Source organism: Galeopterus variegatus, unplaced genomic scaffold (assembly GCF_000696425.1).
Source record: "Galeopterus variegatus unplaced genomic scaffold, G_variegatus-3.0.2 Scaffold1571, whole genome shotgun sequence".
Classification (NCBI taxonomy): Eukaryota; Metazoa; Chordata; class Mammalia; order Dermoptera; family Cynocephalidae; genus Galeopterus; species Galeopterus variegatus.
In genome coordinates, this window is record NW_007727682.1 from 209,240 (window position 1) to 221,011 (window position 11,772).

Sequence of the window (11,772 nt, forward strand, 5' to 3'; positions counted from 1 at the left end):
AGTACTTTATACATTTCTATCATTTAATTCTCTCTGTAACCCTGTGAAGTATTATGAGCCCCCTTTTTACAAATGGGGAATTGGCTTTCTGAGCTGCAGTGGCTGTCTGAGATTGCATGGCTGGCATATGCCTAACACAGAGTAGGTACTCAGTAGTTATTGGTGAATAAATAGTTAAGATTAGAAAAGAAGACTGACCTTGGAGCTGGGCACGCTCAACTATGTTTCACTGTATTCTACTGCTTCCTGAGCTAAGGCTTATCGGTCCCCTCCCCTTTTGGCTTTTCAGGGTTCTTGATGGTATTGGACATTCCCCAGGAGCGGGGGCTCAGCTCCCTGGACCGAAGATACCTGGATGGGCTGGAGGTGTGCCGTTTCCCCTTGCTGGATGCCCTGCGCCCACTGCCACTTGACTGGATGTATCTTGTCTACACCATCATGTTTCTGGGTGAGGGAACTGTGGGAGAGATGGGAGTATTGATTGGCCTGCCAAAACACAGAAATAAGAAGCATGCTTGTCTTAGTCCTATTCTGTTGCTTATAACAAAGTCTCCGAAACTGGGAGATTTATAAGAAAACAAAATTTATTGCTTATGGTTTCTGAGGCTGGGAAGTCCAAAGTCCAGGGAATACATCTGATGAGGGTCTTCTTTGGTGGTGGCTTTACAGCAATGCATGAGTTTCACATGGCAAAAAATGGCAGAGCAAAGAGAGAGAGACTCTCATGTGCTCTTCTTTTAAAGGCCTCAGAACCAGGCCCCTGATCACCATTAATTCATTCACTATGGCATGGTCCTACAATCTAATCACCTCTTCAAGGCCCCACTTTCAAATACTATGAGGATTTCCAACCCTCAGTAGTTACAGTGGGAATTAAGCTTCTAATATGTGGACTTTGGGGGACACAATTCAGTCAGTCCACAGCAATGCTGGTGAATGACCAAGGTCTTGGGTTCCTTATTTCACTTCTGCTGCGATTCAGTTTCATGCTGCTGACTTGTGTGTCATCTGAACTGTGACCCCATAACTCTTTTTTAAAATGTTAAAATAACATTTATTTTTCATTTAGTTTTACCTGATTGTAAAATGTCTGATGACTTTTCTTAATCCCAACCACAGCCTGTCCCAGAGAAGCTGGGCCTGTGGTGACCCTTTGACCTCTTAATACTCTCCCCACACATCTCAGGGGCACTGGGCATGATGCTGGGCCTGTGCTACCGGATAAGCTGTGTGTTATTCCTGCTGCCATACTGGTATGTGTTTCTTCTGGACAAGACGTCATGGAACAACCACTCCTATCTGTACGGTTTGTTGGCCTTTCAGCTGACATTCATGGATGCAAACCACTACTGGTATGAGTCTGGAGGGGCTTAGGGATGGGGTCGTCTGGGTCAGGATGGTTACCAGAGATGGGGGCTCGGTAAAGTCCTAGAATTTTCTCCAGTCAGCATATTTTCAACCATGCTTTGCAAATTGTGGTTACAAAGTAATATTTTCATTTGCGTGGATTTCGGGGGGGGAAAGGCCAGCCAGTCGGGACACTTGGGATGACCAAAACAAAATGGTTTCATCCCACCTCTTTCCATATCTCCCCAGTTGTCTTGATTTATTTACTTCCTATAACCCTCTTAGAAGAAGAGAAGACTAAAGCCAGACATAGCTGTTTTTAGATACTTCAAAGGTGGTCATGTGGAAGAGGGAGCAGACATTGTCTGTGTGAGCACAGAGGGGCAGAATTAGAGTCAAGAATAGAAATGGCCATGAGGCAGAAATCATGTCAGAAGAGGGCCCACCAGTGCTGTCATGGGAGGAGGTAACCCTCCCCCATTTCTGGTGGAGAAGGGATTTGGAGACAGGGTAGCAGGGCAAATGACCTTAAGGATTTTTCCCATTGTTAAGCAAAAAGCAAATATGAGAAGTCAATAAGATGAATATGGGAAAAAAATCTCTAACATTGAATTCAGTAATAGTCAGTAAGTTTCATTTGTTAATACACACATGCCCCTTTTGTAAAACTTTAAACTCACTCAAAATGGCCAGCTCTGATCACAGAGAATTAAGAGGCAGTTTTGACAGACTATCCCTGAAAAGTTCCATTTTTTATGACTTTTATACATTTTGAAAAAATTACCTATTATTTACTTAGGGCTTTCCACATGGCAGGCACTATACTAAATGTTTAAGATTTTTCCTCATTAAAACCTTAGGAGGGGCTGGCCAATTAGCTCAGCTTGTTAGAGCCTGGTGTTGATAACACCAAGGTCAAGGCCACCAAAAACCAAAAAACAAACAAAAAAAACCACTGTGAAGTCCATAGTGCTGTTCCCATTTTATAGATGAAGAAACTAAGTCTTAGAGTAGTAAGGTATCTTTTTTTTTTTTTTTTTTTTGAGACCGGCCGCACCGCGCTCAGCCAGTGAGCGCTGTGAGCATGCCAATCATCCCTATATACGATCTGAACCCGTGGCGGGAGCGCTGCTGTGCTCCCAGCGCCGCACTCGCCCAAATGCGCCACGGGCTCGGCCCAGTAGTAAGGTATTTTAAGGTCATGTAGCAGGTATGAGGCAGAAGTGAGAGTCCAGGTGTCCTTGACTGCAGAGTTCAGTGCTCTTGACCACAAGTGTAAGCTGCCCCTCTCTCAGTTTCTACTTCTTGAAGACCTGCTTTGCTTCTGTCTCCCCAGAATACATCTGGTGTTAGTAGCCTGGCTTTATCAGTTCTCTCCCAGGATAAAAGCAATTAGCAAGTACCTTCTTGGAACTGGATCTTAGTATCCAGGTCTGTGACATGTTAGTTTATGCTGTACGTTTATTTGTTGTTGAGTGTTTTGAATTTTTTAACAATGATAGTACTCTGTATATATATTTACACATACCTTTAGCTTTTCAAAGACTCCCTCAAATTTATTTTCTTTTTTAGTTATTTTCTAGCATTGTAGTCTTTTTTCCTGATTTGATCCATTAGGACAAACTCAATTGTGAGCAAGCAGTAAATACTGAAGTTTTGTAGCTATGGCTTTTTGTTGTAACAACTCATGTTATACTAGTAATATTTCTTTTACGACTTATAACATTCGCTGTTACAATTTCTTCATATAATTCTGAAGGGTCTCAGAATAGCCCAGAGGACCAGGGAAGATATGAGACATATTCTTGGGACAGATAGGATTACCATGTTTTAAAAGAAAGGTGGAGATGTGACCAGACTAAGCAGCCCTCCTCAATGCTTACCTCCTTTGGTTTAGGTCTGTGGATGGCCTATTGAATGCCCGTAGGAGGAATGCTCATGTGCCCCTTTGGAACTATGCAGTGCTGCGTGGCCAGGTATGGGATTTTAGGACAGAGGAAGGTGCTCCTTGACAGCCATTGTGGTCAGCATGTCCATGGGATACCACTGCCAGATTGTGCTGTCTGTGGATCTTCTCTTTTTTCCTTCGCTGGAAAACTAGGCTGGCTTTTGCACTTTTTCCACCCCCCTAATCTCTGAGTTCTCTCACTTTGTCATGGGAAGAATAGACCTTTGTCTCTGCTAGATTGGAATCCTCATGAGAGAAAGGATCATGTCTGTGTTTCCTGACTTCTTCCTTGGCCTAATATTGTGCCTGGCATTGATAGGATGTCAATAAATGCTGGTTGGACGAGTGAATATCTGGGTTTTTTTATTAGCATATTCATTGTTTGGGTTTTTTTTGTTGTTGTTTGTTTGTTTTTTTTTAAAAGATGACCGGTAAGGGGATCTGAACCCTTGACTTGGTGTTGTCAGCACTACGCTCACCCAGTGAGCTAACCGGCCATCCCTATATGGGATCTGAACCTGTGGCCTTGGTGTTATCAGCACCGCACTCTCCCGAGTGAGCCACGGGCCGGCCCAGAATATTCATTGTTACAAATCATACTTATTCTTTATGCCCCCCTCCCCCCTCTAATAACCATGAATTTGTTCTCTCCATCTGCTAGATTAACTGATCCTCTGTTGGTTTGTTGCTTAGATCATCTGTCCAGTACTGAAACAGGTGTGATCAAGTCCTCCCCTATTTTTGTAAATCAGATGCTGCTTCTATTCTTCTATTACTCTGGAGTGTGCCTTGTGGAGAAAGAGGACCACTTTTTTTTTTTGGTCCCTGCCGGTGCCTTTCCTTGTGTCAATGCAGTTGAGAGTCTGGCATGCCATCTGCATGGTGGCTGTGACTGCTGCTATGGAGACTAGCTGCTTTTGCAGCAGCCATGGCAATTGTGGTGGCTGTGGTAGGCTACCTGAATGAAAATGGTGTTTTGGCATGCTCTTTACCTGGTTGTGGCTGGGTTTGGCTTCCCCCCAGTTCCATGCCTCAGGACCTCGGTGGGACCCGGGACAGTGGTTGTAGCTTGCCTAGTTGCAGCTGGGTTCTGCTTTACCTGGCTCCATGCCTCAGGTGGATGAGTGAATATGTGAAATGGGTAGAGGAATGGATATGTTCTTCCTTGGGCCCTGGACTGAAATCAGAATTTATTTTATTCCTGACTATCTGTAGAAGACAACATATTTTTGTTTGTTTAAACATTCGTATTGCATTTTGTGTTCGCAGATCTTCATTGTGTACTTCATTGCGGGTGTGAAAAAGCTGGATGCAGACTGGGTTGAAGGCTATTCCATGGAATACCTGTCCCAGCACTGGCTCTTCAGTCCATTCAAGTGAGTGGCCGTCAGGGCAGAGGCCTCATTGAGGCATGGGTACAGAGTAGGTGAAGCATCTCCCTCAGAGCTGCAGTAATGCTGCTGTTCCTACTTTGCTGGAATTTGCCACATGGCCTTCCTCTGTCCACGCATCTCCCTCTTCAGCAGAAGGCAGAGTTAATGACACCAAAAGGCTGAGGCCTATCTGCTCTTGGGAGACTTATAGTATAGGTGGGCAAGAAGAGAAAAGAAATTTTTTTTTTTTTTTTTTTAAAGATGACCGGTAAGGGGATCTTAACCCTTGACTTGGTGTTGTCAGCACCACGCTCAGCCAGTGAGCGAACCGGCCATCCCTATGTGGGATCCGAACCCGGGGCCTTGGTGTTATCAGCACCGCACTCTCCCAAGTGAGCCACGGGCCGGCCCAGAGAAAAGAAATTTTTTTTTTTTTTTTAAAGATGACCGGGAAGGGGATCTTAACCCTTGACTTGGTGTTGTCAGCACCACGCTCAGCCAGTGAGCGAACCGGCCATCCCTATGTGGGATCCGAACCCGGGGCCTTGGTGTTATCAGCACCGCACTCTCCCAAGTGAGCCACGGGCCGGCCCAGAGAAAAGAAATTTTAAAAAAGGAAAGGAAAGAGTGAGAGCGAGGTGGCTTGGTGAATGAGCCATGCCCCCAGCAGTTGCCTCGAGTGGTGCCTGTGTCCTTGCCTTGTCATCCCAGCCTCTCATCAGAGTTCCTCAGCCAGTGTTCCAAGAAGATGGGCAGTCAATGCTGTTCTTGCTCTGATGAAACCATTATTTCCCACTCTGCAAAACAAAGGTTCACCTCTGTGATTTCTCTCTTCCTCCCATATCTTCTTTCTTCTTGCTTTGTTCTTTTTCCTCTTTCCTTTTATTTCCCAGTTCCTGAAGTTTGATTTTGTTGTTATGTTAGCCAAGCATTCACCTATTAAGGTTTCTTCTCACTTATGACTTCCATGAAGAACCTACCCCACAACACACTTCTCAGTCAAATTTTGTCCTAGGAGATCTGCCCTTGCTTATTATATAGGGTATGTTGGAAAAACTAGACTCCTAAGGTATGTGAAAATGTGAGGGGGTTGGAAAACTCTACTATAGAGTGTCTGGGTGGGTGGATTAGGTACCTCAGGTGTTCCACCCACCCACTGGGGTAGATCCTATGGCAAGGACAGGGCAGCAGATGCACAGTTGTGTTGCAAATGTGCTGACTGCTGGGTTCTCCAGGGGCTGGGGCTTGACCTCTGTCCTTGTGTCTGCAGACTAGTGTTGTCCGAGGAGCTGACTAGCCTGCTGGTGGTGCACTGGTGTGGGCTACTGCTTGACCTCTCAGCTGGTTTCCTGCTCTTCTTTGATGCCTCAAGATCCATTGGCCTTCTCTTCGTGTCCTACTTCCACTGCATGAATTCCCAGCTTTTCAGCATTGGTCAGTTCCTCTAGCCTGGTAGGAAACAGGAACTGCTGGTTTGCAGGGAGAAACTAGTGAGAGGCATCGTTTGGGAGTGGGAGATGGTGGGGGAGCAGTAGCTAAAGTGAGCCCAGTGCAGTCACTATGAAGTGGGAAAAAATGTGGATGGGGGAATTGGGGCTTCTGGGCTCAGTTAGTATGTTGTGTAGTAAGGAACTCTGGGAAGAGCAAGTGTGCCGTAGTTAAAAACTTCTTTCATTTTGAGTGGAACACCTGGGAGAGGCTTCCTAAGGGAAAGGAGTTGAGGATGTTCAGCCAAACTCCTGAACTGCTTATTTTTTTCCTGCTTCCCTAGGTATGTTCTCCTACGTCATGCTGGCCAGCAGCCCTCTCTTCTGCTCCCCTGAGTGGCCTCGAAAGCTGGTATCCCACTGTCCCAAAAGGCTGCAAGAACTGCTGCCTCTCAAAGCTGCCCCTCAGCCCAGTGCTTCCTGCGTGTACAAGAGGAGCCGGGCAAAAGGTGGTCAGAAGCCAGGGCTGCGCCATAAGCTAGGAACTGCCTTCACCTTGTTGTACCTCCTGGAGCAGCTCTTCCTGCCCTATTCCCATTTCCTCACTCAGGTTAGTAGGGGCTATGGGTGTGCAGCAGAGGCTGGGAAAGAATGGGGCTTGTTTTGTAGCCCTTTTTTTGGTAGAGGATGGGGCAGTGTGAGAAGCATGGAGCTGATTCCCCCTCTGCTCTGACTTCCAAGGGTTATAACAACTGGACAAATGGGCTGTATGGCTATTCCTGGGACATGATGGTGCACTCTCGCTCCCATCAGCATGTGAAGATCACCTACCGTGATGGACGCACTGGCGAAGTGGGCTACCTTAACCCTGGGGTGAGACGTCTGATGCTGATAATTTGCTCTTCTTCAGACCCCCCTTGAGCTTTGGGGTCTGGTTTGGTCCTACACACACCATAAAGTAAAATAAATTTGGGTCCACTCTGCCCTTTCTCAAGAGCCAGATTGAAACTTCTTTTGTGTGGGTTGAGATAGGGCAATGTCAGTCACTTCCTTGAATTGAGATTAGACTTAGCTCAACAGTGAAAAATTCATCCTCAAAGACAAGTTCTGTTTTTTTTTCTGGCCAAAATGGATTATGCCATTGGCAGTGCATGACCTGTCCAGGAGGTTGATAATGATGAGGTGAGACTAATGTGGGGGTTTGGGACAGGTATTCACACAGAGCCGGCGATGGAAGGATCATGCAGACATGCTGAAGCAATATGCCACTTGCCTGAGCCACCTGCTTCCCAAGTACAATGTCTCTGATCCCCAGATCTACTTTGATATTTGGGTCTCCATCAATGACCGCTTCCAGCAGAGGTGGGCAAGGGGAGCAGAGAAGGGGTAAAAAATGAAGTGCAGCTCTTTTTACCAAGATGAACAGCTCATACCTCCCGGTGTTGTCTTGCTTAAAAGGCTGTTCTTCTAGTGCATGTCTCCTTGATCTGGTTGTGGGCATAGCTGGTTGCCTCCAGCAGGGGGCACCATAGTGCAGGAGAAAAGCAAACTTATTTTATTTACTTATTTATTTATTAAAAGATGACCGGTAAGGGGATCTTAACCCTTAACTTGGTGTTGTCAGCACCACGCTCACCCAATGAGCCAACCGGCCATCCCTGTATGGGATCCGAACCCATGGCCTTGGTGTCATCAGCACCGCACTCTCCCGAGTGAGCCGTGGGCCTGCCCCAAAATTAACTTATTTTAGACATTGTTAATACAATGCCTTCTCCTCAGGCAGCCACTAACCCGCATTCTTCCCAATGCTCCAGAATCTCTTCTCCTTTTCTCTCTGCCCTGGACTGGCAATAACATGGTGACATAAGGCCATTTCTTCTATCTAGAAGCCCTGTTTCCTCTCCCTGAGAAAGAGGGTGAAAGGAACAGAACCAAAATTCTGGAGGGTGGGTGGCTGTGGCCTCCTTAGAACATAGCTTTCTTTCTTTTGGGGGGGCGAGGGTGGTGGCTGGCTAGAACATGGTTTTCTTTCCTAAGGATTTTTGACCCTCACGTGGACATCGTGCAGGCCACCTGGTCCCCCTTCCAGCGCACACCCTGGCTAAAGCCACTCTTGATTGACCTGTCTCCCTGGAGGGCCAAGTTACAGGAAATCAAGAACAGCCTGGACAACCACACTGAGGTGGTCTTCATTGCAGATTTCCCTGGTATGGAGGAAAGTAAAGGGAGGCTTTGTTGTCTTTCTTCCTGGTTTCCTTGGCCAGGACATTGCATGTAGTGGACTAGGGTGGGGTGGGGGGGCACTCCTGCTAGGAGGAATATTTTTGACACCTGAGGGGGGGTGGTTGAGGTGATGGTGTGATGTCTGTGTTCTGACTGGGAGTGAGTTCACTCTACCATGAGGTAGGATGGTGAACTCTGTTGCCCCTGGCAGGGCTACACTTGGAAAATTTTGTAAGTGAAGACCTGGGCAACACTAGCATCCAGCTGCTGCAGGGGGAAGTGACTGTGGAGCTGGTGGCAGAACAGAAGAACCATACTCTTCGGGAGGGAGAAAAAATGCAGGTATTTTATCGGAAATAACAATGGCAGAAAGTTTGGATGAGCAGGGTTCATTTATTATAGACTGAAAATGCTTTACCATGGCAGTAATGCAGTGGCGCTCAAAAAGGAAGGGCCCCTGGGGCTGTGAATAGCCTCATCCAGGATTCTAGAGGTCAGTTACTTTGCACTCGAAAACACAATGAGAAGGAAGATGCCAGGCGGGGTAGAATAGAGCGGATAGGCTGGCTAGGAAAGGTTAGAGAGTGAAATATACCCATCTCTTCCCTCTTGTCAGTTACCTGCTGGTGAGTACCATAAGGTGTATACAATATCGCCTAGTCCTTCCTGCTACATGTACATCTATGTCAACACTACAGAGCTCGCACTAGAGCAAGACCTGGCATATCTGCAAGAATTAAAGGAGAAGGTAGAGAATGGAAGTGGTGAGTATTTGGAGGTTTGTGCTGAGATAGCCCCTGGTTTCAAGAAGTCAGGGTTATGAGTGAGGATCTAGCCATTAAAGATTGAACTTGAAGCCTCTAGCTGGTGGGAGTTCTAAGGGAGAAGGTGATCTCTCTCAGTGATTCCTCTTCTTGTCTTCCGGGCAGAAACAGAACCTCTACCTCCAGAGCTTCAGCCTTTGTTGGAAGGGGAAGTAAAAGGGGGCCCTGAGCCAACAACACCTCTGGTTCGGACCTTTCTTAGACGCCAGCAAAGGCTTCAGGAGATTGAACGTAGGCGCAATACCCCTTTCCACGAGCGGCTCTTCCGCTTCTTGTTGCGAAAGCTCTATGTCTTTCGACGCAGGTAAGTTTTACCCACAGCAATACTTGTCATTGCCGTCAGATGTTTGCAAGATTGGTGACTTTTTTCTGGTGAGGGTAACACTAGAGATTCTCTCCCAGGATAGGACATTCTAGCTCTAGATATCTCTTCCCTCTCTATTCTCTACCTGATTTCAATGAAGACTAAGTGGCCTGAGTCTGATGGCCTGCTGTCTTGTTCCGTCTCAGCTTATCTCCAGCCTCCCCCTGGGTTATTCCTACTCTGGAATCCTCTACCAGACTGCATAAGGAGTGGGGTTACCCTACCAGCTGGGATGTAGAGGGTCACTGGGGAGATTCTCATATATGCCTGGGTTAAATAAGCTAGGTCCGGGTACCCTCTAAGGACTTTGGCTGGAATTGTGTTGAAACAGGAGGTTGGACTGGTGTCCTTTTCCCTGTTTTTCAGCTTCCTGATGACTTGTATTTCACTTCGAAATCTGGTATTAGGCCGCCCCTCCCTGGAGCAGCTGGCCCAAGAGGTGACGTACGCAAACTTGCGACCCTTTGAGCCAGTCGGAGAATTGAGTCCTTCAAACACGGATTCTTCAAATTCTGATCTTCCTGAATCAAATTCTGATCCTGTCCACTCAGAGTTCTGAGGGGAGCCAGATGGGTGCATCTATGGGAGCAGCCAGTTCCATTTGAAGAAATGATCTCAGATTTTTTTTACACTTTTTTTGTTGTCCAAAGCTTTTTTTAATTCAGAAATGATAGCTTAGAGGAGCCAAGGAAATAAAGCAAGGGTAATATTTGTCAATTCAAGATTGAGAGACCAGGAAGAAGTTAGAAGTAATGTGAAAATGTCCTCCTAAGATAAAAAGGTAAGAGTCAGGTTTAAAGTGACTGGCTTTTTGGGGAAAGAGATTTAACGTACTATGATAAAAGTAATAACTTCACAAGTGTTTGTTATATGTTAGGCACTGTGTGAAGCAGTGTACCTACATTATCACACTTAATCCTTAATAGTCATTAGCCCAATTTTACAGTTGGAGAAACTGAGGCTGAGAGGCAAAATAATTTGCCCAAATACATATATCTAGTAAGAGACAGATTGATGGTTTGAACTTGTTTGACTTAAGGTCCTGGAATAGCATCATCAAAGTTAACCTAATAAGGAAATTTAGATATTTGCCAGTAGTGTTTGTCTAAAATAAACTTAGTATTTGGTATTATTCTAGCATTTAGTGAGCAGAAGGTGGTGATGTAAAATATGAACCAAATTTGGTGAGGGATTAGAGAATGTTTAGATACTTTGTAGGTTTGGATGTTCAAGGGTGATTCAGGAAGCTCCTCAGTTCAGTGAAAATTCAAAGGCTTGTCACTGAACTAGGAAGTGAGAATGCACCAAGTAATAAAAAAGGGTCCCTGCTTCTGGGACCTCATGGTCTCGTAGCAGAGACTGGCAGTAAATTGGCAGCCTCAGTAACTTCTATAAAGGATTCCATCTCTTTTTGCAGGCTTCTCTTCCCATCCCCTATCCCACCCCTTGGACAGTGGTCCCAGGGTTCTTTCTTAAGCCACTGCCTTTTTATCATACACACTTGGGATGGTTGTGCCTACTGCATGATTTTCAGCGGTGTTGCTTAGATTTCTTTTTTGTGCCCTAGATCTATAGATCTAAGCTCCACCTGGATGTCCCACAGGCCTATCAAACTCAGTCTTTTTTTTTTTTGAGATGACAGGTAAGGGGATCTTAACCCTTGACTTCGTGTTGTCAGCACCATCCTCTCCAAGTAAGCTAACCGGCCATCCCTATGTAGGATCCAAACCCGTGGCCTTGGTGTTATCAGCTCCACACACTCCCAAGTGAGCCATGGGCTGGCCCTAAACTGTCCTTTTTAAACAGAATTTACATTCATCCCCAACTCAGACCTGCTTCCTTTATTAGAGAATGACAACTCTGAAGGTTAATTCTAGATGTCAACTTGGTTAGATGAAGGAATGCTGAGAAACCTGGTAAAGCAATCTTTTCAGGTGTGTCCATGAGGGTGTTTGCAGGAGAGATTAGTATGAGATTCTGAGTGGCCTGGGTGTGAAAGACCCACCCTTGGTGTGGGTGGGAACCATCCAATCTGCTGGGGGTCCGGAGAGAACAAAAGACAGAGGAAAGAGGGGAAGCTCTCTCTCTCGATCCTCTGGAGCTGGGATACACTTTTCTCTCCTGTCCGTGGACATCAGAATTTGAGACTCTTCAGCTTTTGGGTTCCAGAACTTACACCACGGACACCATCAGCTTCCCTGGTTTTGAGGCCTTTGGACTTGGACTGAACCATGCTACCAGTATCTGGTTTATAGACAGCCTGTTG

General features: G+C 46.1%; 1 protein-coding gene across 2 annotated transcripts in view; it reads left to right on the top strand.

The window, feature by feature from the left end:
- GGCX (gamma-glutamyl carboxylase) overlaps nt 1-10,517 on the top strand; it is a 12,911-nt gene extending 2,394 nt beyond the window's left edge. The window contains exons 3-15 of one of the 2 annotated variants that reach the window (XM_008577741.1): nt 290-448; nt 1,187-1,352; nt 3,245-3,323; nt 4,565-4,671; nt 5,939-6,102; nt 6,440-6,705; nt 6,837-6,968; nt 7,306-7,457; nt 8,133-8,302; nt 8,530-8,660; nt 8,935-9,082; nt 9,248-9,446; nt 9,873-10,517. In XM_008577741.1, coding sequence (XP_008575963.1) covers nt 290-448; nt 1,187-1,352; nt 3,245-3,323; nt 4,565-4,671; nt 5,939-6,102; nt 6,440-6,705; nt 6,837-6,968; nt 7,306-7,457; nt 8,133-8,302; nt 8,530-8,660; nt 8,935-9,082; nt 9,248-9,446; nt 9,873-10,065 — 2,066 coding nt within the window. In that variant the 3' untranslated portion in view covers nt 10,066-10,517. The remainder of the gene's footprint in view (nt 1-289; nt 449-1,186; nt 1,353-3,244; nt 3,324-4,564; nt 4,672-5,938; nt 6,103-6,439; nt 6,706-6,836; nt 6,969-7,305; nt 7,458-8,132; nt 8,303-8,529; nt 8,661-8,934; nt 9,083-9,247; nt 9,447-9,872) is intronic. The other variant, XM_008577742.1, reaches the window with a different exon arrangement.
- Nucleotides 10,518-11,772: the final 1,255 nt, after the last annotated feature.